This window comes from Gekko japonicus, unplaced genomic scaffold (genome assembly GCF_001447785.1).
Source record: "Gekko japonicus isolate JY-2015 unplaced genomic scaffold, Gekko_japonicus_V1.1 scaffold203, whole genome shotgun sequence".
Taxonomy (NCBI): Eukaryota; Metazoa; Chordata; class Lepidosauria; order Squamata; family Gekkonidae; genus Gekko; species Gekko japonicus.
In genome coordinates, this window is record NW_015170280.1 from 370308 (window position 1) to 396963 (window position 26656).

Sequence of the window (26656 nt, forward strand, 5' to 3'; positions counted from 1 at the left end):
GGGCGGGGGGGGAAGACCGGCCTCGGGGGGGCGAACACCGGCCTTGCCGCTGCCGCCGCCCCCGCCGCCTCGGGGAGATGGGGGGGATGGAGGAGACGGGGCTCTTCTCTCCCCCCCCGCGAGTATCGCGGGTCCCCCTCTTGTTTTTTCTAAATTAGACTTGGTAATTTGAATCCACCTTGGCTGATAGGGATCTTTGTTTATTAGGGGGAAAAGTTCTTTTTGGATTGAATTAATCTTGAGCCATTGATATGCAGAGGATAACAACACCCTGGCTTCTATTCTCATTTGACCAGTTTCTAGGCGTAGAAGGGCATTCAGCACCCCCGGAGGAACCTGTAAAACCTTGCAAATGAATCTGGATCGATCCTTCTCAAGAGCACATGAATTAGTGGCAGAAATGCCCAGGTAGAGACCATAAAGGAGATGCGTTACTACTTTAGCTTGAAACAACTTCAATGCTGCGGGAACATACAGCCCTCCCTTAGATGGATAAAATCTCAAGATAGCATGTGCTGTTTTCTCAGCTTTTTCCACCCTCATATTACAGTGTGCTGAGGTAGCTCCCGAGTCCTGAATGGCCACGCCCAGGTAAACAAATTTATTTACTTGCTCAATTTTGTTTCCTTTTATTGTCCACAAATATTTCTTGTGATGTCTACCAAATGTCATCACTTTTGTTTTATATTTACAGGCATGCTCTATTTGATATTCATTTTATATATTTCAATTATGCTTGTGGTTATATGAATTTAGTTTGAGTTAGTTTGTTGTATTAGAGTGCTGGCTTTTTGCTGTGAATAAATTTGTTGTTTTTGTTTTATCAAAGTTTATCACCAGGTGTTCTTTCTCACAGTATTTTGCGAAACAATCTAGTGCCCTTCGTAATCCTAGTAGTGTAGGGCCGCGTCATCTGCATATAGCAGAATCGGTAGGTGGTAAGCAAGCTTTGGTGGGTAGAAATTGGGATTTGTCATGTGTTTCACCATATCGCTAATGTAGTCGTTGAATAGTATAGGGGCCAGAAGGCAACCGTGCCTAAATCTCTTAAATGTCCTTATTGGATTAGTAAGTGAGCCCTCTGAATTATATCTCACTCTGAGGTATGACTCCTCATGTAAGGCATGAACAAGATAAAGCAGTCTTTTATTTATGGTGGAATGTTCAAGTTTTTGCCATAATCTTTGTCTTGAGATCGAATCGAAAGCAGCCTTCAAATCAATGAAGGCAGCATACAAAGAGGTGGGGTTTTGGCAGCATATTTTTCAATTAGCTGTTGCAACACTAAACAATGCTCAGTCGTTGACCTTTCTGCTCTAAAGCCTGCTTGCTCTAATGGGATAATTTCTTCTTGTTCCAGCCATGTTTCTATTTTCTCAAGGAAATGTCTTGTGCATATTTTGCTAATGATGTTTAATAGATTTATAAGTCTGTAATTTGCTGGATTATTTTTATTGCCCTTCTTAAAGATTGGGACCACTATAGCAGTTCCCCACTGCTTTGGAATTGGCCGGTTTGGTCGACGTAAGTAAAAAAGGTTGCCAAAAACTGCCCCCACCAATCTACATTCTCCTTTAAAACTTCAGCAGGTATTCCATCCTTTCTGTTTTTAAAGCAGGCTATATGGGTTTTTATTTCTTGTTGACAAACTGGCGACCATAAGGGGAGATTGTCTATAATTCCCAAAAAGGGGGAATACTTAACATAAACATCTTTGAAACTGTCCTGCATCACTGCACCAGGAACAGGGATTTTTGCTTTGCTGGTAGTGTAGGCATCTTGGAATGGAGCCTTTGTTTTTGCCTGGACATCTAAGTGCAAAATCACACAGGCAGCTGGGAATCCATCTTCCTAATAAGCCGTTAGCTGACTCACATGCCTGGTGTTCATACATTCAGAACTGCCTTTGTAGTTTCTATACACTTACATCAGCAGAGGAGGAGCTGAGAAATGCCTTTAGTGGCACATGCAGGGGGTGGCTTACCAGCATCCGTTTCAACGTAAAGTCTCAAGGCCAGGTTGTATTTGCGGTTTAACAACCAGTGATTACTGGCAGCTGCGACATCAAAAGCCAGCCAGCCCTCTGTCCCAGCCAGAAAATCCTGCAGATCCAAAAGGAGTAACTCCGATTCTCTAGAGCAGCAGAGAGAGGAGGTGAGTGCAGGCAACTGAAATGGAACATGAATGTTGTTATCTCTGTTTCCACCCCTCAAAACAAAACTAAGAAAGGTCATTTTTGGAAAAAATCTTATGCATGGACCTCTGAAGACACATTTTCCCCCTCCCCGCAAAAAAACTTACTTAACTGAATGAACAAATACAGGAGAGTCCACTTGGAACAAGGGAGGCATGGACAGGCCTTACACAAGCAACCCAAATAGGCTTTTGGGAACACCAGTGACCTCCTGGCCCCAGTGAAGTAGCATGTGCATGACCCATAAGAACCCAATCTGAGTGCACCTCTCAGAACATGTGGGGCAACTGCTTGGGGGGTGAAAATGCCTGGGGCTCATGCTTGATATAGAACATAAGATTAAAAACATTTGGCTTTTAGAAAACAAATCAGAACCATGACATTGGCCATCTCCAGGATATGTTTACCAGGATGCAGTTACGTTTTTATTATTTTTCTTTAGCAGCAGAAACCTCTTGTAACCTGATGCCTCCACCCTACCCCGAACACCTTCATTCTTTTGTTCTGCCAATATCTGTGGGCATGTGTGAAGCCTGCGTCCCCCTCCTCGGGTGCCCTCCCTCTGCAGGATCAGGAAGGGGGGGGGGGAGGCAAGGTTGTGGCTTATTGCTGCTTTGCACAACACAGTCCTGGGCTCAAACAGCTGATTACAGCTTGTACAACTCCCTGTCCCCTTATTGTCTCCACACAGGACTGCCAGCCTCCAGGTGGGGCCTGGAGATCTCCCAGAATAATAATAACTGATCTCCAGACTACAGAGATCAGCTTCCTTGGAGAAAAAGAGTTCTTTAAAGGGCAGACGGTGGCATTACGCTCCACTGAGGCCCCTCCTCTCCCCAAACCTTACCCTCTCCGGCCCCCCCCCCCCCCCCCATGTCTCCAGGAAATTCCCGAACTGGAGCTGGCAGTCATGGCTCCACCTGCCTCCATCAGGCCCTAGTCCTCCTGCCCATGATAACCTCAGTTGACGCTTCTACTTGCTACCCCCTTACCACGGGGTTAGGCCTTAGGGTGGGCAAGGTGCTTTTTATTTTTTTAAGGTGCTGGTACTCGTCTATGAGGTTGGGACACTTTCCGCCAGTTCTCCCCTCCCTCTGCAGATCCCCACTGGGCTGTTCCTGAGGGTCCGCTTTTCTTTCTCTGCCTCAGTGGGGCAGGCTGGCACAGGAGGATCAGGACTAGAAAGAGCCCTGTAAAAAATCCAGGACTCTGTACCAGGGACTACTGTGACAAAAAGGCCCTGCAAAAGAGTACCTGCTGCTTTCCTGGCCAGTAATGCCACCTCTCTGGGCCTTTCTGGCCTCCCAGACCTTCCAGCTGTCCACCTTCCAGGTTTGCTGACCTTTAGGTCGCGTCTGGGATTCTCCCAGAATTACAAGTGATCTCCAGACTACAGGGATCAGTTCCCCTGGAGGAAAAAGCAGCTTTGGAATGGCAGTAGGACCTCCCTGCTGAGTTCCCTCCATTTCCCACACTCTGTCCTCCCCAGGCGCCCTCTTGAAATCTTAAGGAATTTCCCAAGCCAGAGCTGGCAACACTATATTCCTGTTCTACCAACACTGTATTCCTGAGAGCCATTTTGGTGTAGTGGTTAAGAGTGGCGGACTCTAATCTGGAGAACTGGGTGTGATCCCCCACTCCTTCACATGCAACCAGCTGGGTGGCCTTGGGTCAGTCACATTTCTCTCAGAGCTGTTCTCTCAAGAGCAGTTCTCTCAGAGCTCTCTCAGCCCCACCTACCTCACAGGGTGTCTGTTGTGGGGAGAGGAAGGGAAGGAGATTCTGCTCTAAGACGCCAAGTGAAGGGTGAAGTATAAATCCTCCTCCTCCTTCTGACAACTTCATTTTCCAGAAAGTGGAGAAGGAAACAAGGGGATCTGCTATCTTGGAATTGATTCTTACCAACGGGGAAGAACTGGTTGATGAGGTGAAAGTAGTGGGCATGTAATTTTGGAATTTACAGTCTTGGGGAAGGTAAAAACTATACGTTGTCTGACATACAGGTTGGACTTCAGGAAAGCAAATTTTGACAAACTTAAAGTTATGCTGGGTAGAATCCCATGGTCAGAAATACTTAAGGAGAAGGGAGTTCAAGAGGAATGGGAGTTTCTTAAAAGCAAAATACTGAAGGCACAATCAGAAATTATTCCTAGGAGAAGGGAAAATGGGAAAAGCCTAAAGAAGCCAAGGTGGCTCCATAAACAGCTTTCTAAAGACTTGAGAAATAAAGAAGACTCATTTAGAAAGTGGAATGTGGGCCTTATAACCAAGGTTGAATATAAATAAATAACCAGTGCTTGTAGAGAAAGAGTTAGGAAAGGTGAAGCTCAGTATGAGCTTAGGCTAGCGAGAGATGCTAAAAACAACAACAAAGGGTTCTTTCCTTATGTTCAAAGTAAGAAAAAGAGCAAGAACATGGTAGGCCCATTGTGGGGACAGGAAAGTGAAATTGTAACAGGTGATGAAGAGAGGGCAGAACTGCTCAAATCCTACTTTTCCTCAGTTTTCTCTTGTGAGGGAAACAGTGTTCAATATGGCAAAAACAGAACACATGTTGAGGAAAGAGAGCTGCAGCCTAGGATCAGCATTGGGGTAGTATATAAATACCTAGTTTCTTTAAATGAAACGAAGTCCTCAGGGCCAGATGAACTGCATCCAAGGGTACTAAAAGAGCTCATGAATGTAATTTCTAAGCCTCTGTCCATTATTTTTGAGAAATCTTGGAGAACAGGTGAGGTGCCAGAAGATTGGAGGTAGGCAAATATTGTCCCCATCTTCAAGAAGAAGAAAAAGGAGGATGTGGGTAGCTACTGACCCGTCAGCTTGATGTCTATACCTGGGAAAGTTTTAGAACAAATAATCAAACAGACAGCATTTAGAAAGGATGGCTGTGATTATTAAGAGCCAGCATGGGTTTCTCAAGAACAAGTCATGTCAGACTAACCTTATCTCTTTTTTTGAGAAAGTTACTACCTTGCTGGATCAGGGGATTGCTATAGACATAGTTTATCTTGATTTCGGTAAGGCTTTTGATAAGGTTCCACATAATATTCTTATTGACAAATTGGTAAAATGTGGTTTGGATCCTATGACTGTTAGGTGGATCTGTAACTGGTTGACAGCTCACACCCAAAGAGTGCTTGTGAATGGTTCCTCATCCTCTTGAAGAGGAGAGACAAGTGGAGTGCCTCAAGGATCTGTCATGGGACCTGTTTTGTTCAACATCTTTATAAATGATTGGATGAAGGAATAGAGGGAATGCAAATTTAATAATTTGCAGATGATACTAAATTGGGAGGGGTAGCAAATATGGTAGAAGACAGGGTCAGGATACAGGATGATCTTGACAGGCTGGAAAAATGGGCTAAAACAAATAAAATGAATTTCAAGGGGGATAAATGTGAAGTTCTGCATTTAGGTAGGAAAAATCAAATGCATAATTATAGGATGGGGGAGACTTGTCTTGGCAGTAGAATGTGTGAAAAGGATCTAGGGGTCTTAGTAGACCATACACTGAACATGAGTCAGCAGTGTGATGCAGTAGCTAAAAAGGCAAATGTGATTTTGGGCCATGTCAACAGAAGTATAGTGTCCAGATCACGTGAAGTGATGGTATCACTTTACTCTGCTCTGGTTAGACCTCACCTAGAGTATTGTGCTCAGTTTTGGGCAGCACAATTTAAGAAGGATATAGACAAGCTGGAACATGTCCAGAGGAGGGCAACGAAGATGGTGAGGGGTCTGGAGACCAAGTCCTATGAGGAAAGGTTTAAGGAGCTGGGTATGTTTAGCCTGGAGAGGAGACGACTGAGAGGTGATATGATAACCATCTTCAAGTACTTGAAGGGCTGTTTTCTGTTGCCCCAGAAGGTCAGACCAGAACCAACAGGCTGAAATTAAATCAGAAGAGTTTTCAGCTAAACATTAGGAAGAACTTCCTGACAGTCAGAATGTTTCCTCAGTGGAACAGGCTTCCTCGGGTGGTGGTGGGCTTTCCTTCTTTGGAGGTTTTCAAACAGAGGATAGATGGCCATCTGACAGCAATGCTGGTGCTGTGAACTTAGGCATATTATGAGAGGAAGGGCAGGAAGGGTTGCCTCAGTGCTTAGTTCTTGTGGCCCTCTCTTACATGCCCAGGAAAATGCTGGTCACCCCTTCGGTCAGGAAGCAATTTTTCTCCAGGCCAGTTTGGCTGGGGAACCTGGAGGTTTTTTGCCATCTTCTGGGTGTGGAATGGTGGTAACTGGAGGTGTGGAGGGGGAGGTATTTGTGAATTTCCTGCATTGTGCAGGGGGTTGGACTAGATGACCCTGGAGATCCCTTCCAACTTTATGATTCTTCTTCTTCTTCCTCCTCCTCCTGTGTTTCCTCCCTTTGGCTTTCCATTCCCCTTTCTCCTGCCACTCCCAATCCATGGCTCCCTTGAGTAAGCCTTTATTGACAAGACAGCCTTTTCTCCTGAGGAGGCTAATACTGGCACTCTTTATTACTGCCTGCTCTGTAGGTGTCTGGGCCCCCACTCCTCCTCTTACAGCCTCACTTGGGGCTCCCTCCACTTCACAAGTTCACACCCTGAGCGGGGAGAATATGGGGGTGTAATGGCATTGTGTAGCTTTATAACATGTTATGATAACCCTATCTTGGTATGGCATATTAGTTCTTCCCTATATTTTACTAGGAAAATTCATGTAATTAAGGAATTTTATGGGAGCTAGGATTGCCAGCTCTGGACTGGGAAATTCCTGGAGATGTAGGGGTGGAGCCATGGGGACGGTGGGGTTTGGGAAGGGGAGGGACCTCAGAGAGGTATAATGCCATAGAGTCCACCCTCCAAAGTTGCCATTTTCTCCAGGGGAGCTGATCTATGTTGTCTGGTGATCAGCTGTAATTCCAGGAGATCTCCAGGCTCCACCTGGAAGTTGGCAACCCAATTTTGGATTTGGGACCCTGCACCCTTATTTAAATTATCAGAATGATAGTTGGAGTTGTTAGAATTAATACATCAGGAATTTCTCAGGTGCAAACGCAGGGGTGTAAAATGGGAGATGCATGAGAACACAGCTCAGCCATTTCAGGAGAACATGCATAAGAATACTTCCTGGTGGACTGGGGCTGACTGCCCTTCTGTGATCTAAATGTTGGGAATGGGATTAATTCACATGGTCCTATTAGCCAGATTGAGAATATTACTTTTGCTGTACCTGTTGGGGTGATCTTGGACAATCTCATAAATGCTGACGTGCAGGGTTTGATTGATATGGCGAGTGACACTCTGCATCTTGTAAATGCGGAACTCAGCTGCTGTTACAGACTCCCCTGTTGGGATCTGGGTTAAGTCGAACCTGAACTCCTTCCAGTACGGCTTTTGATAGAAGATATCTCTGTCCAGTTCAACTGAAAGAATTAAGATGTGCACATGACACAATGAGGCCTTTCTCCACATAGCAATGCTTCCCTAAGGAAGCCCTGGTGCCAGTGAAATGGGGCTTTAAGATAACAGCCTTCCGTTCACTTCCCCTGCTCTGGTCCCTATGGTGGCCATCTCCCCACATGCATTATGCAGGTTAGGAGCTTTTCCCAATATTTTTTTAAACCAGCAATTGATGTAACCCCCTTAACTGGAGAAGGCTGATTTGGCTATCTAGATTATTAGGAATTGGGGTCCATACTACTGTGTACAGTTTGCTGTAAATTGGATACTATTACGTAATTTTGCATTATTTTATTTATTTATTTGATTTATAGCCCACCCTCCTGTACAGGATCAAACCCACTCAGCCCAGTCCAGGGGTGAGAGGGAACCCTATATTTCAGCACCTGAAACAAAATCCACGAGACAGTCTGTACTCTGTCTAGAATTCACAACAGTTTGCCACCAGAATCTCTTCCAAGGGGTCCCCACCCAGCCTAAGAGCAGAGATTCAATCTCTCAGCTGGCATCTGGGACTGAACACATCAGCAACTCTAACTCAGAGGTGTCACAGTGGTAGCTCTGTGGTCAGCGCTTAGACACGAGATTTAGCCCTGGAGCTCAATTACCGCATCAGAGACAATTACAAATATGAATGATCTTTATTCAGTGCAAAGCATAACAAGAGACTAATAGAGGATACAAAAATAATAACAACCTATGGCTATTTGCCCTTACTGCACATTAATAATAACCATAGTTACCGAGTTAAGTATAGCATCAGGTAGTCCAAGATTGTCCAGTGCGTAACAGTGCAGGTTGGCACAAAGGGATTTTGAAGAGAAATCCCATCTTGTGCAGGTATATAGTCCAGGACTGCTCAGAGATACAGATCCACAGTAACAGAAGGTTGGCAACTGGCAGTCAGTTCACAAAGAAGCTCTTTGTTTCAAAAGTCAGGATCCCAGAAGCAAGAGAGCTCTTCCCTAAAGAACCACAGAGTTATACCCCCATGCCAGTCACCATCAGCTGTGGCCATCAGCCAATCACGAGCGGCAGGGGGGTGTGCCCAATTTCTGGTTGCCATAGCTGCCAACATCAGATGGGTGGGGATTGGCTAAGAAGTTAGAGGCTTGCGCGGTGCTAGCCCACTGCAGGTTGCGAGTCATGTGAGAGTATCAAAGAAGACGTAAGTCTTATAGGCTTGGTGTAAAACTATATACAATTTATTCACACACGCCTCCACCAATATATTGCACAGAACGACAAAATGCTCATGCAGACACCAGGTTTCCATCAGGAAGGTATAGTACACAGTACAGCATCATACTTATACTAGCATTGTCCAATCAGGACCCAATGCTGAGTCACTGTTAATTAGCTCTGCTATCAACTAGACAGAACCAGTTGGAGCCAGCTCTACTGACACTCTGAGCTGTCAGCTCCTGTCAAACAGATTGATATGATCTACAGCCAGACTTATAGGACACATGGAGGTTGACACTTCCAGCTTTCTCCATTGCGTACGTGACATGGCCCATGTAGGCCATACAAGAGCAGCCTTCAAGTCTGGCCCTCAGCAGAGAGGTGTTAAGGAATGTGGGTATCTGGCATGATTATATGGCATGGCTATTTGGTGGTTCAGCCATCTGGTCAAGTGACAGAAATCACACTAGGCCATCTGGCCTGCAGCAGGAAAAAGACACACAGAATGTCATCACAGGAAGAAGGCATGAGAATTTAGAAACAATATTTCTATACACCTCCCCTATACAACAGGGCTCAGAGTGGGTTACAACAGTCTTAAAAACATTCAAACAATTAAAACATCAAATAATTCCATAACACTATAAATACAATAAAATAGCAACTCTGACAGAGCTAATAGATGGCGTAAAATCCAGGTAGGGAAAAATATCCTGAGGTCTGCCTAATGTGGGGGAAAGGGGAGAGGGAAAAAGGAGGGAGGAGAAAGGGATGCCAATCTAAGATTGACAAATCATCGCTGTCCTCAACCATAGGTCTGGTGAAACAACTCTGTTTTACAGGCCCAGCGGAACTGCATTAGTTAATTAATAGTTAATAGTTATGCTTTGCTTCTGGTTGGTTCTACAACCTAAACCCTATTTCACTGTTTATTGAATGTCCCATCTTGTTAATTGTATTGACTCACTCTGTGTAATCCACCTTGCGTCCCAGTGAGAAAAGCAAACTATAAATAACATAAATATATAAATACCAATATACCATTACTAGGAGTAAGGCCTGTTGTGGGAAGATAAGCTCTAGAAGGAATCTCCAGGTGAGTGTCCTGGCTGTGGCTGGTGGGGCAGAAGAGGGAAGGGGAAAAAAGAGGGAGGCAAGTCTTATTTATTTCCTTCTGCTTAGCTATAAGGCAGGGCTGTCTCAAGGCATTTTGCTGCCCCAAGTGGGTAGTATGGGAGGACAACCTCATGGTAACAGGTATGGTTCCCTCCACCCCTGACTTATGTTGATTTGGGGTCATGCAGTGGCAGCTAAGGTAGAAAAGCACCACCTCCTATGCCATGTCTTCTGGGTTCCAAGGGTCTGGAAAGTGGTTCCATAGCCAGTTACAGGGTTGCCAACGCTGGGTTGGGAAATACCTGTAGATTTGAGAGGTAGAGCCTGGGGTGAGCAGGGTTTGGGGTGTGGAGGGACCTCAGCAGGGTACAATTCTATAGAGTCCATTGTTCAAAGCAGCCATTTTCTCCAGGAGAACTGATCTTGGAGATCTCCAGGTGCTGCCCGGAGGCTGGCAAGACTAAGGGGAGGGCCAGACCTGTAGATTTGAGGGGTAAAGCCTGGGGAGGGCAGGGTTTGGAGTGCGGAGGGACCTCAACAGGGTATAATGCCATAGAATCCATTGCCCAAAGCAGCCATTCTCTCCAGGAGAACTGATCTTGGAGATCTCCAGGTGCTGACTGGAGGCTGGCAATACTAAGGGGAGGGCCAGACCTGTAGATTTGAGGGATAGAGCCTGGGGAGGGCTAGGGTTTGGGGTGAGGAGGAACTTCAGCAGGGTATAATGCCATAGAGTCCACTGCCCAAAGCAGCCATTGTAATAGCTGGGAAATTTTCTGTAGGAGAAATGATGTGCTGTGGCTGGGGAACACGGTGATTTCTGGGAGATCTCCAGGCCCCACAGGGAGATTGGCAACTCTAGTAACTGTTTAAGGGAAGATTGGGATATGTATTTTGGCAACTCCAGTGACTGTTTAAGGGGAAATTAGGATATGTATTTTACCTCAGGACACATTCAATTACTCCCAACAGCAACAGCAAACTGTTTAGAAAGTTAGAAGCAAAGGCCGATCAGGCCGCATATGCAAATGACCTCTGTGTTCCAACTGGCTATTGGGGGGAGAGGAACAGCAAACTGTTTAGAATATTGGAGGCGAGACTCAGGCAATGCAGCCAGTGGATAGAGACACCTTGTGACACATTAGGGAGCCAACTGATTTGGGAGCATGTGGAATGTTCAGGAAAGTCCATGACCAAAACAGAATTATATATAAGGAGAGATCTCAATATGCCAACGGCTGATTAAAAAACACATATTAAGTTGGGATGTTTGGAGGATGTTTGGAAGGATCACTGTTTTCAGTTAGTTTACGACTAAGAGAACATTGTTATAAAATGGTGTGGAGGTTATCAAAGATTTACTCAAATTTCTCAGGTGCATGCTAGGTTTATTCTAAGGATAAAGTTGATTCCCCACACACACACACATATATGGTGTTCATGTAAGCATGCACAGAGATACTAGAATACGGTGGCTGATACTACATTAAAGATCTTGGGGGTAGTACTACCTAAGATTCCAGAGATTTTAAAAATCAAATTATGTTAAGGTGCTAGGTGTATCAATAGCAGAAATGATTAAATACTTGTTAACAGCTACAAGGCTGGTCTTGGCTAATTTTTGGAAGACAAAGTTTACTGGGAACTCGATTGATTAACGAAAATTTGGGAGACAGTGAAGTCAATTAGGCTTACTGCTTTGGTTAATAAGAAAGAAATTAAAGGTTGATAGATCCGGTTCCGGGTTTGCCGAAAGCAGACATGTGAGAGAGCACTCCTCACACCCAGCTCTAACCTATTGCTTTTTTCTGGACTTATATCTCCACAAGTACTCTCCTGGAGAGAGAGTCTTGGCAAGGGACATTTAGCCCAAGGGTGGATGGGGTAGCGACCCCCCCCCCAGGACGAGCCCCGAAGTGGAAAACAATAGGAGCCCAGACGAGAAGTCCCATCAAACAACAGACAAGCCCTTAAGAATCGACAGAGTCAAGCAAAAGGTCTCAGAACCAAGAAAGCAACGAAACCGAAGCTAAGTAAAACCAAACAACTAAAGGAAAGCTTAGCAAAGTAGTTTAATCGAAAAGAAGCTTAAAGGAACAGATAGAGTAGGGTTAAGTTAAAATCAACGCCTGCAAAGAATTGGGTGTGTGTAAACTTCTCCAGAAGCAGCTAGATAAAATAGAAGCTTAGCAGGTAGTGAGAAGCACCTAGATAATTAGGAGGGCTATAAAACACATAGGCAGATACTAACCTAATTTTGTCTTGTTTGTCTTGGGTTTTTTCCCTTTACAAACGGGCCGTGATGCTGCATTTTTGCGTGTAATTGAGGAATATCCCTTTAACGGCGGCGGCGGAGAAGCAACGGAGGAGAGGCGGAGGTCGGCTTGCTGATGCTGGAGAAGGGAGGGGCCTGAAAGAGCGAGGCAGTGACATGGAAACCCGGAGTCAACACAGAAGGGTGGAGGAGAGGAGACAGAGGAAAGGCTTCGATTGAGCTACGCTGGAGAAAGGAGGGGCCAGAAAGAGCAAGGCAGTGATGGGATAGCTATGAACCTACATAGAAGGGCGGAGGAAGAGCAGAGGCGACGTTGGAGAAAGGCGGGGATGGAGCAAACTGGCTAAAGGAGGAACGGAAGCGAAAGTTTAAAGGGACAGCAACTAAATAAGAGCAAACAAGGGATTGTGGTGCAAAAAGAAAGTTAACTAAAGTAAAAGGACAGTAAGATTTAAGAAAATAACAATAATAACAAACAAACCAAAGTAGTAATAAAAGGGACAGCAACTAAATAAGAGTGAACAAGAGACTGTGATACAAAATAATAACAACAAACAAACCAAAATATTTAGTAATTAAAGGGACAGCAACTAAATAAGAGCAAACAAGGGACTGTGGTGCAAAAAGAAAGTTAACTAAAGTAAAAGGTCAATAAGGTTTAAGAAAATAATAACAACAATAAATAAACTAAAATAGTAATCAAATTATAATTAATACACTAGTACAAAATCCAAAAAAATTACATAGTGATACAACTAAATAAAAACAAAAATAAGCCTAGCCACCATACGTAGAATTTATAAACTAATTAAATACTTTAAATTGATTAATGGCTTCAGGAATAAGTGGCTGTAGGAAAACATCCATGACCTCGCCGGGTCAAGCAGGGGGTGTAGGACAATTCAAGCCAACAATGTCCATCTCTCAAATGAATATAAAAGAGGAAAGGAAAGTGTAACAAAGGCAATGAAATCAATGGTAGACTCCACCTTTCCAGCAATGATACGAAAAGAAATTGAACCACTAAAAACCAAGATGGAAGAAATTACCACTCAAATAACTACGGAAACAGGAAATCAAAAAACAAATAATTGAAAACAAATAAGAGATACTAAAAATTGCTACTAATAGTGATAAAACAAAAAAGAAAGTACAAAAGCTAGAATATGAAATTCAAGAATTAAAATCTGAAGAAAATAAATTAGAAGAATCAATAATCAATCTGGAAATGGATAAAGCGGCATTATTATTAAGATGTCAAAATATACCGGAATCATTGGGAATTTGCACAAATTATTGCGGAACAATTAGAAGTAGCAACTAAAGAAAAAATAATTCCGGAAATCGAAGAAATTTACAGGAGGAATTCCTCATATGCCAGAAAACACAAGGTACCTAGGGAAGTACATGTAAAATTCTATAAAAAAGAAATGAAGGAAAGAATTCTTAGAGCTACCTATCAAAAAAAAGTTACAATTCAAGATGTAGAAATTAGATTCATGAAAGAGATACCATGGAGGGTGAGAGAAAAGAGACAAAATTATTACGTGTTGACAGACTTATTAAAAAACAATGGAATTAGCTACAGATAGTTAATTCTGGAAGAAATACTCTTTGAATATAGGGGGGAAAGGCAAAGAATTGACTCAATTTTCAAAGTGGAAGATTTCTTAGAAAAAAAATGAGAAGATTTGGGTTGGCATAGGGAAGAAGAAGAAGAAAGTGAGGGAGGAGAAGAAGATTTGGATATGGAAGACAATAAGGAAGAACAAGAATTGGAAAAAGAGAAAACCACCAATGTAGAAAAGAGAGGAAAAACAGATCAGGTGCAATGGTGTTTCAGATGCTAACCAGATATCAACACAGGAATAAAGCTAAAGAGAATAAACACAAAAATGGAGCCTATTAAAAAGTCCAAAATTCTTTCCAATTCTGTACGATCATAGAAGAAGCACAACTTAATTTGAAGTTATTACAGCACAAAATGAATTTAGTGTTAACACAGGAAATAGCAAGAAATATAGAGTATACCTGAACATGCAAATAAACCATCAAGATGGTTAGCGTATCGGCTTAGGAAGGAAAGAGAAAAAAGAACGATACTATCGTTAAAAGATGAAAAAGAGGAAGATAAATATTCAAATCAAGATGTAAAAACTATAGTGGAAAATTTCTACCAAAAATTATACAAGCAAAGGAACGAAAATCCGGATTCAATTAAGAACTATCTATTAGAGAAAAACAATGTAAAATTCAATAACAGTCAGAAGCATATTCTGAATGAGCCAATTACTATCTGTGAATTGGCGGAAGCAATAAAAAAAAAGAAAACCAAGAAAGCACCAGGACCGGATGGCTTACCAATAGAGTTTTACAAAGTATTTGAAGAGCAGATTACACTCCCATTAAAGAAGTTATGCAGAATACGGGAAAAATAGGCACAATACCTGAGACATGGAACCAAACGATAATAACTTTAATACCTAAACCCGATACAGAGAAAAACCAAGTAAAAAATTATAGACCCATATCATTGTTGAATGTGGATTATAAGGCATTTGCAAACATTTTAGCTAACAGATTGAAAAAAGTACTAACTCAAGTTATCCATCAAGATCAAACGGGATTCTTACCTAAAAGGTACATGAAAAACAATATCAGAATGATCATTAATGTGCTGGAATATTACGAGAACCACCCAGAAAAGCAGCTGGCTTTAATGTTTTTGGACGCAGGAAAAGCATTTGATAACCTGTCTTGGGAATTTCTAATACAAAAGTTGAATATTTGTGATAGCGGAATACATTTTGTGACGATGATAAAAGCAATATATAAAGAACAACATGCTCAGATTCTGGTGAATGGAGATCTAACACAGAAAATTGAAATACAGAAAGGAACAAGACAGGGATGCCCTTTATCACCGTTGTTATTCATCTTTGCACTAGAAACATTACACGAACAAGTGAGACAGAACCAGTACATACAAGGCCTTCAAATAAAAGGACAAGAATATAAATTACTAGCGTTTGCGGATGACCTCTCGTTTATTCTGGAAAATCCAATAGAATTGGTTACTCATTTATTAAAAGTAATAGACGAATATGGACAAGCAGCTGGTCTAAAAATCAATCTTAAAAAAACTAAGTTGTTAACGAAAAATTGTACGTTAAAGATAGTTAAAGAAATTCAAGAGATTACAGCAATGGAAATTGTAAAAAAAGTTAAATAGCTAGGCATTATTATGTCTAACAGAAATAGCAACTTAATAGAAGATAATTACAATAGATTTTTGGAAGAAATAAAGAAAGATTTAACTAAATGGAAGGATATACATCTTTCATCTATGGGTAGGATCGCTACCATTAAAATGAATATTCTCCCGAGATTTTTGTTTTTGGCTCAGAATATTCCAGTCCTAAAACGACCACAATTTTTTCTAGAATTGGATAAGATAGCTAGAAAATTTATTTGGCACCCTAAAAAAAACCAGGATAAAAGCCAAAACGTTACAAGATATAAAAGAAAGAGGAGCATGTGGTCTTCCCAATTGGAACTTGTACTATCAAGCGACCAGCCTAGGATGGATTAAAGACTGGATTGAATTGAAAAATAATAGAGGACTGACCCTAGAAGGTCATGATTTAAGCATGGGCTGGCATGCTTACACTTGGTATGGGAAAGATAAGATCCACTCTAACTTTAATAATAATTTATTAAGAGGAGCATTAAATAGTACTTGGAATAAGATAAAAGGAAAATTTTATATCAAGACACCTAGGTGGGTTTCACCTCTAGAAGCCTTTGTTAAACCATCGCTTGTTACAGAATTTAATAAAGAATCCTATGAAATCTTGCTGGATAAAGCTAAACAGAAGAGACACTTTTCAAAAAACATGACGTCAAATTAACATGGTGGGAGAATATACAGCTAAAATCCATATATAATAAAGATGCGGCTATAGGTTTTTATGATAAAAAAAAATTGGACAAAATTTGGCTATCATCAAACGATAAAATGATTCAGAAGATATATAAATTCTTACTAGAAGACTTTATGGCAGATGATCTGGTTAGACCCAATACGATATCATGGATGAAAGATTTAGGACATGGTATTGAAATGGACGATTGGTTTAAAATCTGGAAAACTACTAAAAGTATGAGAGCTACCTCATATAGAGAAAATGTGTTTAAAATAATTCATAGGTGGTATTGGTCTCCGGAAAGAATTGCACAATGTTTCCCAAATTGTTCAAGGAACTGTTGGAAATGTAAAACCAATGTAGGCTCATTTTTCCATATGTGGTGGCGATGTATTAAAATGCAAAATTACTGGGGGGGAAATCAGAAAATAATAAGAGAAGTAGTAAAAATAGATCTGCCGCTTAAACCCGAAATGTATTTGTTAAATATGATTCCAAAGGAATACGAACATAACAAAATATATGTAACAATTTACATTTTGACGGCAGCGAGAATACTGTGGGCTAAATATTGGAAATCAGATAAAATACCTCAAAGAGAAGAACTAATTCACAAATTAATGAGTGTAGCAGAAATTGATAAGCTGAATGTATTATTACAGGGGAAAGATGAAACGGTTTTTGAGAAAAGGTGGTTGGGACTGTATGAATGGCTTGAGAAAGAACAAATTAACAGACTCTAATGTATATTTATTTTTGTATGTTTATTTTCTTGTATACAACTTATAAACTCATAAATAAAATTTTAAAAAAAGAAATTACAGGTTGAGAAGCATATTGGATTCTACCATTATGTTATGTCGAAAGGGTTTATTTGCAAGTAAAGAAGTTTAGTTGTGTGTGTTGGTCTGTTTAAAAAAGCCTTTAAAAAGTCTCCTGATGGCGTGTGGGGGTGGGGGTGGCTTCCATGGGGACAGGCACAGACAAAATGGCTGCCATGTGGACAGGACAGGGAAAATCTAGGCCTCTCTACCCACACACCAGCCAGTCCAGCTTTGCTGTGATCCTTTCTAAAACATCACAGCAAAACAGGGTTTGGAAAAGATTGCAGAAAAGTCCAGGAAAACCAGGGTAGTTCACAGAAGCGTCACAATGATGGGGGGAGGCGTGGGGAGGGGGGGGGGGGGGGACACATTTCCCGACAGCATGGATCCAGCACATAAAATGCCAGTGAAAACTTTTAATATATCCTGATATAACATCAGTAACCAATGACTAATACAAAATGCTTTAATTCAGTCAGGAGAAAAATGCTATGTTTTGTGGGAAGGAAGGAAGGAAGGAAGGAAGGAAGGAAGGAAGGAAGGAAGGAAGGAAGGAAGGAAGGATCTGCTAGATGGATTGGGATAATCTCCGTTAGTAACAAACAACACATTCCCTAAGAATAAACATACCACAAATTTCTGTGAGTGTGCGGTGTTGGTGTTTTTTGTGAGGAACTTGTTACTCCAAAGTTATATTTCTCTTAAGTTTTCCATGTCTCATAACCAACCCTGAAGTAATAAAAGGCAGATACAAGTGTGGAGATCTTGCATAATTCGAAGCACTTTTTCCTTACCAATGAATAACAGCAAGCTCCCCACCCAAAAACGTATGCCGGTGTGTGTGATTGTGGCTCTGCTGTCTTGGCAGACCCGGCATCAAACCCTTCCTCAAACACAGGCAAAATGACCAAACCACAACCATCCTTAGAATATACTGATGACAATATTAACATCTTGCAAAAAGTGAGATGCTTTTTAGTGTTTTAAGATTTGTCACCCTGGGGACCCTGAGTTGAGTGGAAATGCAGCATAAAAATTTTTAAAAATAAAATAAATGTAAACATTTTTAGATTTTTCTTTCTGTGGTCCTTTAGGGCTAGATTCTTTATCTTGACAGCTACAGATGCCAAAGAGAAGCTACGATGGGTCTTCAGCAAAGGAGTTTGGTGTTCCGTTGGCTTTTCGCATTCCTTGCACTTTTATTACTAGGGAAATTTCCAAAGTTCTTTGAACAGTGAAAGTGCTATGAAAAATGCAAAGTATTCTTAATAATTTCAAAAGGATGTAAGACCATTTCCACACAAGTGCAAACCTCCGCACCGGTGTTCTTAAATAATCAAAGTTTGCAAAAATTTCTGCAGATCCAAATTTAGTGCCCCATTTCCCTGTGTTTTCCGAATCTACTTTTTCTGCAATTCCCCCCCCCCTTCAGATCTGAGCTCGCAGTTTTACAGTGAAGAATTCCTGAATTCAAATTTTGTTTTCTGTCATCCTTTTGTGTCTGCAGTGTCGTGTATTCACCCCGCCTCCTGCCCCCTCAGGTTGTCCCCTGAGCAACCTGCTAATTTTTAAAAAATGATTTTTTATTGCACCTACACTATTTTTTCATAATAGTGTAGCAATGTTATAACGTTAGGAGAAAGTTTGTAGAGAACTAGAACATCTAAGCTAAAGAGCCTACCATATATTTTAACAGCTGATAGGGCATGTACAGAGAAAGGGACAGAGGATTTGCATTTGTATCCATTTCTTTTTTATTCTTTGCTAAACCTGGTGATGTGCTAAAAGTATGCCTGTAAACATTTTATTTTTAATAAATACTTTATAATTTTTGATGCTGGGAGTGGGTCTCTGAACCACATAGACCTCCACCGTCTCGAACATGCTATCTTGAAGTGGGGAGCCAGGTGGAGCCAGGAGGAAGGCAGGCAGTTGGCAAGCAGCTATTTCTCCAAGGGTGCCCAAGGCATTAATCTGTCCCTGCAGTGACCAAGCACTCGGCAGTGGGAGACATTGAAGCAAGGCCTCTGAACTTGGAAGGGAAGCTGGGAGTCCTGATCCTCCCAGTGGGAAACCTCAATAATGACCAGATGGTGGTGGTGGACTACCCTGAGAGTAGAAGAAAAGCCCCTCCGGGGAGTTGGGAACCTGTAGGAGGGCAGGGTGGAATAGGGCTTGCAGGCCAGAGCAGGGATGTTCTGCCACATGGAGTAATAATGTTGTTATGATTTGGTGTATACTGTTCAGTGATTTGGGGGCACTTTCCTTAGGAAATTTTGGGAATCTTCGATGGTCATTTTGTAAGTATGCGACTGGGGGGGGGACTTTGAAATGGCGACAACCATGTTATTCCCCATGATTCTCAGCCATGCATGGTCAATAAGCACAGAACAGAGAATCGTAATGTTACAGAACCTTTCCAGTGCACTGGCTAGAATTCAAACGTCCACCAATAGCGAACACTGCTGTGTGTGGGCAGGGATGTTTGAACAAAAAATTCTCAACAGCAGATGGGGAAGAACCATAATTAGTGAATGTGAGCAGCCATTTTAACTCAGTGTCAGTTCCTTACTCTGCTTTTTTGCAAACAATCTAGGATGACTTCTGATTCCAAGGCTAGTGGTGGAAAGGGAGTGCCCTGGAGTGAGAGGAAAACGCTAGATCTTCTTTTGCTCTGGAAGAGTGCAGGGCACAGCGGAGGTGTCTTCCGAAGATGGCACAAATAGGCTGAACAGACATTCCTGGAAGACGTGAGGCAGAGTAGGATCAAATTCACCAGTGAAACCAAGACAGTCTGTACTCCGAACAGTCTAAGTAATCTTGTTTCTGCCATGTCCATTGATGTAGGAAAACCAACACTAAAGAGCTACAGTACACTAGAGAACTGTAGAGAAAACCAAGGAACAAAATGAAGGATTCTCGTGGCAATGGACCCAAACACTGCTCCCCTCATGGTGGGAATCCCAGTGACCAATCACCACTGAGCATTCCTGCATTCAATACAGCATTGTCCTTCCTTTTGCAATGCAATAATATTATAATGTCACTACGCATGCACAATTTTTTTAAAGGAGAGGTTTCAATGGTGACAGATGACAAAACGGCCGCCAAACCCCTTTTCAAAGGAAGTGTGAAACATATGCTGTAGGTTGAGTCCTAAATACAAAGGAAATGCCCCAAAGGAAATGCCCTTTTGCAGAAGGAGTGCTGCAAATTCAGAGGACGTGTGGGAGCATGTGTTGGCGGGTTTTTTAATTTTTTTCTCAGCTTGCGCATGCGCATAGGCACTCATCCGTAGAATGGGGGGGCAAAACTACCATGGCACATGCACAGAACCACCAGGGCGAATCAATCCAACCCATCCAACAAAAGACTTCCTTTTAAACGTTTAACCCAAAAATGGCCTCCGTGAGATCCCGAACTCATCTAAACTCTAAAACAAGTGAACGTTTACATGTCGGTTTTCTAAACACGGTAGCGGAGCCAACCACCAACGCTAAAAAAAATGGTGGGCGAAAAGCGGAAGCCTCGGGCTGCTTTCGAGTGGGGAGGGGGTTTAAACCAGAAGTGGCTTGACAATGGAGGAGCGATCACACAGGGGAGAAATGCGGCTTTAAACAGGAGAGCTGAAAAAACACCACTTTGGGACCTGGTAACAAAATACTCCAGATTAAAGCAGTTTTGAGCTGGAAACCAACGGCGGGGGACGTGAGGCAGATGTTGACTGTGTGATTGTCACAGTCTGAACGCACCCAATATGTTGTTGAAGGCTTTTATAGCCAAAGTTCATTAGTTGCTGCAGATATTCCGGGCTATATGGCCATGGTCTTGGCATTGTAGGACCTAACGTTTCACCAGCAGCTGTGACTGGCATCTTCAGAGGTATAACACAGAAAGATGGAGTACTCTCTGTGTCAAGGTGCAGCCTCTGTATCCCGCAGCCATCAGCAACCTGTTCTGCTCCACCACAGAAGCGGAGTTAAAGACACCGGGGAAAATCCGGTAGTAAACGGGTTGTGACGGGCCATGGACGGACTTTCCCCGGCTGATCACTCCAGCATGCTCTCATGCTGTCGGGAATGTCTGATCAGGCCATCCTGACTCCGTGCCATTGTTCCCCCCCCCCCTTCTCAGTATGCGCATCATCACAAACTCCATAGGGAGCCCTCAGTGTGGAGGTGTGATTAATTGATTCCTCGTTTAAGCGCATGGGAAACAAACTGCAAAAAAAAAAGCAGTTGCGTCTGATCACACACACTGACGGGCTGCGCCCACAGCTTCAAAGGGAGGTGCGATCTCGAGACTGCAGGTCAAATTCCTCTGGAGGAAATAGCCTCGCTCCCCTCCCCCCGCTTTATCTGGTGTGTGTGACCGCACCCCCACTCTTAACTAGAGCCTTTTAACCTCTCTGTTTTGTCATCCACTTATTTACACACACACACACACAGAGAGAGAGAGAGAGACAGTGCTTTGTGAACAAAGGAGTTCCCATGATGATACAGGGCTGCCAACTGCCCGAAGAAAAAGATAAGGCCTACTGCAACCTTCACCTTCATTTTGGCCAACCAGGGAAGACACAAGTAGCTTAACTCTTCAACCTCCACTTGGCCGCACTCAATCAAAACCAATTCACTGCATTTTAATTGGGGGGGGGAGAATTGATTTTAAAGGTCACCTCTTTTTTACCTTAAAATGCTAACACCAGCAGATCAGGGAAGCTGATTTTGATTACTGAAACCAGGCAAAAGTTTATGTTAGGATGCCTTTTCTAATATCCTCCATGGTCTTGTGGGTGCAGCCTGAGAGGTAAAAGACCACATGCATTTTATAGATAGACTAGGGAAAAGGCCCATTGTGGAAATAAATACAACGGCCTCTAGAAAGAGGCTCTGGGCCTTGAACACTCAGTGTCAATTTGCTGTGGCGACCTCAGCAGGGTATAATGACACTAAGTCCACCATTTTCTCCAGAGGAACTGATCTCTGCTACCTAAAGACCAGTTGTAATTTTGAGTGATCTCCAGCCATCACCTGGAGATTGGCAACGATGGTTCCCCAGAAGGGAATAGTTAGTTTGGAGGGTGGAGTCTATGGCTTTGTCCCTGTCCGAGGTCCCACGCCTCCTGAAACCTCACCCTCTCCAGGCTCCATCCCTCACATTTCCAGGAATTTCCCACCTGGAGTTGGCAACCCTATCTCCTTCCAATCATCAACTTACCTTTATTTCCCCCTCACTCTTCAGCTTTCCACCCCCCACACACCTGCAGCCTCTCCCGTGCTCTGAAGCCCTGACTGCTACGTCACATTGGCTGTCATATGGGGGCCACCTCAGCAGCATATAAGGATACAGAGCCCACCATTTTCTCCAGGGGAACTGATCTCTGCCATCTGGAAAGCAGTTGTAATTCTGAGTGATCTCCAGCCCTCACCTGGAGATTGGACACATTTTACCTCAGAACAGCAAACTGTTTAGAATGTTAGAGGCAAAAGCCAATCAAGTCGCATATGCAAACGACCTCTGTGTTCCGAGGCAGAGGCCAATGAGGCTGCATATGCAAATAACCTCTGTGTTCTGACTGGCTATGGGGGGGGGGGGGGAACAGCAAAATGTTTAGAATGTTGGAGGCAGGACTCAGGCAAAGCAGCCAGTGGATAGGGAGACCCTCTGAATGACAGATCAGAGAGCGAACTGATTTTGGAGCGTGTGAAATGTTCTAGAGAAGTGCCACCACCAGGGGTCATTTCCTGCAGGAGCGCACAGGAGCGGAGCTCCGGCAGTAAAGAGCCCAGGGGGCGGGCACATGCAACAAGCCCCACTCCCTGCTCCCAGCAGCCCTCAGTCAGAGCAAGAAGCAGCCAGGTAAGTTGCAGAACCCCCCCCGGCCCCCGGTCCAAAACAGTCCAGTGGCACCTTTAAGACCAAGTTTTATTCAGGTACAAGATCTCCCTCCTCTGCGAGGACAGATCTGCACGTTCTCCCCCCCCCCTCCAATAGCTAGCAATCCGAAACAGTCCAGTGGAGCCTGAGTGGTGGGTGTTGCCTTCTGACACACTTCCAGTGATGTCAGGGGGTGTGTCATATGCAAATAAGTTATGCTAATGAGTTATGCTAATGAGCTCCTGCACCTCTTTTTCTACGAAATGACCCCTGGCCACCACCATTCGGCTTTTATTTATAAGGGAGATTGGCGATGCACACATGATCTTTGTCAGGTCTGCTGTTACCCTCAGCAGTCATGGGATAAGAAATTGGGGTCTCTTGCAGATTATGAAGCAGTTACACAACAGAAGCAGCCTGAATAGCCTATCCCAATCAGAGCTTGAGAGCTAACAGAGTTTGCCATGGTTGGTACATGGATGGGAGACCACTAAGGAAAACTGGGGTTACTATGCAAGAGGAAGGCAAGGGCAAACCACATCTGCTCATCTCCTGCCCGGAACACTCTGTGGATGTGGTCTCTATGAGTCAGTTGTGACTCAACAGCTGTTCTTAAACAACAGGAAGGAGTGAGGAAGAGCAAGCGGACAGATCTGGCCATGGAAGGAAGTAGCAGTGGGGTTCTGTGGGGTGAAACTGTGGGGCAGCCAAGTTTGAAGATGAAACCCAGTTATTCAGGATGGTGAAAGCCCAAGTAGATTGTAAAGAGCTCCAACATGGTCTCTCTAAACTGAGTGGGTGATAACACAATTAAATTAACATAGATAAGTGCAAAGGGAATGCTGACTGGAGCAAAAATAAATAAATCCTAAACTTACACGTATGCTAATTGGGTCTGAACTGGCAGAGTGGAGACCGAGAAGGAAAGAAGGTTGCTGTGAGCAGCTTGATTGACTCAGTGTGTGGCAGCGGTTTATGAAGAGACTGAAAATAAGATGGGTAAAAACATAATGCCCTTGTGTAGATCAGAGGTGTTGCTTCACTTGGAATACTGTATACTGTTTTGGTCTCTGTATCTCAGAAAATACAGAGCTAGAGAGTCGGTTGTGACGTGATGGCTCACTTTACTCTAAAGCAGAGATGGCTCAGAGGTATCACACTCATTTGTTATGAGGGCTGGTTCTGACATACATTTCACTTTGTCGGGTCGGGTCATGTGTGCCATCAAATGTAATGCCAGGTACTGGAGATACAAACAATATCCAGTTTGGTGTAGTGGTGAAGTGTGTGGACTCTAATCTGGGAGAACCGGGGTTGACTCCCCACTCCTCCACTTGCACCTGCTGATGTGACCTTGGGTCAGTCGAAAGCTCTGGCACAGCTGTCCTTGAAAAAGAGCAGTTTGTGTCAGAGCTCTCTCAGCCCCACCCACCTCACAGGGTGTCTGTTGTGGGGAGGGGAAGGGAAAGGAGTTTGTAAGCCGCTCTGAGACTCCAAGTGAAGGGCAGGGTATAACTCCAATCTCTTCTCTTCTTCTTCTTCTTCTATAAATACACAGGCAAACCCAATTATTTTTATGCAAAATACAAACATTCTTAAAACACTAACACTCTTACAGTATTTCCTTAAAGTAGCTCCCTGATGCCCACCCTCCGACTTCCACTGCCCATTACTCAATAGCAACGGGACAGTATACAGGGATATAATGCACAGCCTCTGTCATCTGGCAGTAAAGGTAATGACCAGTTGCTTGCAGGCCGGATAAGAGCTCTGGATGGGCTGGTTCTGGCCCATGAGTCGTATGTCTGACACCCCTACTCTAACTTATCAGCATTCTAAAAGGTCCTGCTCAACCCCTCCATGCAGCCTCTGTGCTGAGCGACACCAGGCCAGAAGTCCATAGGGTGGGCCAAGAACATTTTCCACCTTGGGGACTGTAAAGGAAGCTCATTAATTCTGTGCAGAACCCAAAGCCAAACGAAAACCAAGTCCACATGTTCTTGCCGCTCTGACATCTGCGTACTGGATTACAGGAGTGCCACCAGGTTGCTATTTAGCTTTGGGAGACTCTGTAATGAAAGATCCCACCCCTTCCTAACTGGTAGCAGGGGGATTCTAATGCAATAGGGCTGGGCAAGCTTCTCCGGTGCTGGGGAATTCAGACTACTACTTCTCAAAAATCACCCCAGGATTTATTACACAACATGACCTGCTTTTCTTTACTGACGACAGAGTTAAGACAGCGGATGCAGCTCTCAGATAACACACACTATTCTAAATCTCTCTATCTGTCTTGCTGCCCTGTACTCTGAAGTACTGTTCTGATAATAGCTCAGGCCCCTATTGCGGAGGGTGTGTGTGTGTGTGTGTGTGTGTGTGTGTTCAAACTGTGTACCCCAGGGTAACCCTTTCTGCAGAGAATTCTAGATCACCTGCTTTGAACCCACAATGGATTAGACAAATCACTTGACTTCCTCAAGGTACAGAGTGTGCCCCAGAATTCATCCAGTGCTGCTTATTCATCCTGTGGCTGCTTATTTTGGAGGGGAGGGGGATTGTTAGCATTGAGCATAAAGTTACCAGGTCCCCCTAGTTACTGGCAGGGGATGGGGGTCACATAGGGTTGCCAGATCTGAGTAGGGAAACTGCTAGAGATCTGGGGATGGAGCCTGGGGAGGACAGGGACCTGTGCTGGTTCTGGCTGGGCACCACGGATATACTTCACTGAAGCTAGATACACAGTCCAAAAGCAAGCCAAGAAACAGTGCCAAGGGTCAGAATGCCGGGAAATCAGTCAGAGTTTTCAGGAGCAAAGAGCAGAGGCTGGCAGCCAGGACAAGGTCTGAGATTGCAGGGTTGCATTCGCACCAAGGCAGGTGAGCATGGTTGCTTATACTCCAATCCTCCCTTCCCTGGGAGGCAACCTGCAAAGACTCATGGCCCCTCATGTTGCCTTTGTAACAGCTGAAGTCTGGCACTCCTACGTCTCTCCTGCACCTCCAGACGCTGGCGTGCCCTGAGTCTGGGACATTCAGGTGAGCTAGGTGGGAACTCTGGCCTCGAGGTGTCTCCAATTGGGGGCACTGGGCCAGGCTCTTCCTCCTCAGATGCTGGAGTCTCTCCTTCCTCAGGTGCTGGCAAAGGTTCCTCTTCGGGGCTGACTTCAGAGAAGGCTGGGTTGCTCTGTGCCTCTTCCTTGTCTGCGGAATAGTCAGCCTTGGCTGAGCCAAGACCCATGACTACCTCAGTAGGGTACAATGTGCCCTGAAGAGCCTTATGCACACTGCTTAGCAGTCCCCAGCCCAGAGGATATCTGCCTTGCCTCAACCAGGGCCAGGGCCTTTTCAGCACTGGTCCCTGCCTGGTGGAACATGCTCCTGGTTGAGATCAGGGCCCTGTAGATTTATTACAATTTCGCAGGGCCTGCAAAATGGAGCTGTTCCACCAGGCCTTTGGCTGAGGCGGTGGATATCCAAACAACATCAGCCTTCCCAGCTTCGCTCGTTTAATCTGCCCCATTTGCCTCCCTGCTTTAGGGAGGCCTTTACCGACTTGGCACCAGCACCAGTTGACTCAAGTCTCTGTAAGAGAAAAGTGCCCTTCCTAGCACTGGCGCAACAGGCACTGTAATTAGGCACTGTAATTGTTTTACTGAATGTTGTAAGCTGCCCTGAGCCTGCTTGCAGGGTAGGGTGGGATATAAACGAAATGAAATAAATAAACAATCACACACATACACACACACACATATATATAAGCCCAATATGTTGGCACTTTCTGGCTCTCCTATTGGCTGTGCTGTGTGCTCCATCAGCCATTGGCCCATCA

General features: G+C 43.8%; 1 protein-coding gene across 1 annotated transcript in view; it reads right to left on the reverse strand.

Moving 5' to 3' along the window:
- LOC107115951 (bone morphogenetic protein 8B-like) overlaps positions 1-26656 on the reverse strand; it is a 77957-nt gene that overhangs the window by 18465 nt on the left and 32836 nt on the right. Inside the window, exons 2-3 of the mRNA XM_015417753.1 lie at positions 7396-7588; positions 1985-2133 (exon numbers count right to left, since the gene is read on the reverse strand). Coding sequence (XP_015273239.1) covers positions 1985-2133; positions 7396-7588 — 342 coding nt within the window. The remainder of the gene's footprint in view (positions 1-1984; positions 2134-7395; positions 7589-26656) is intronic.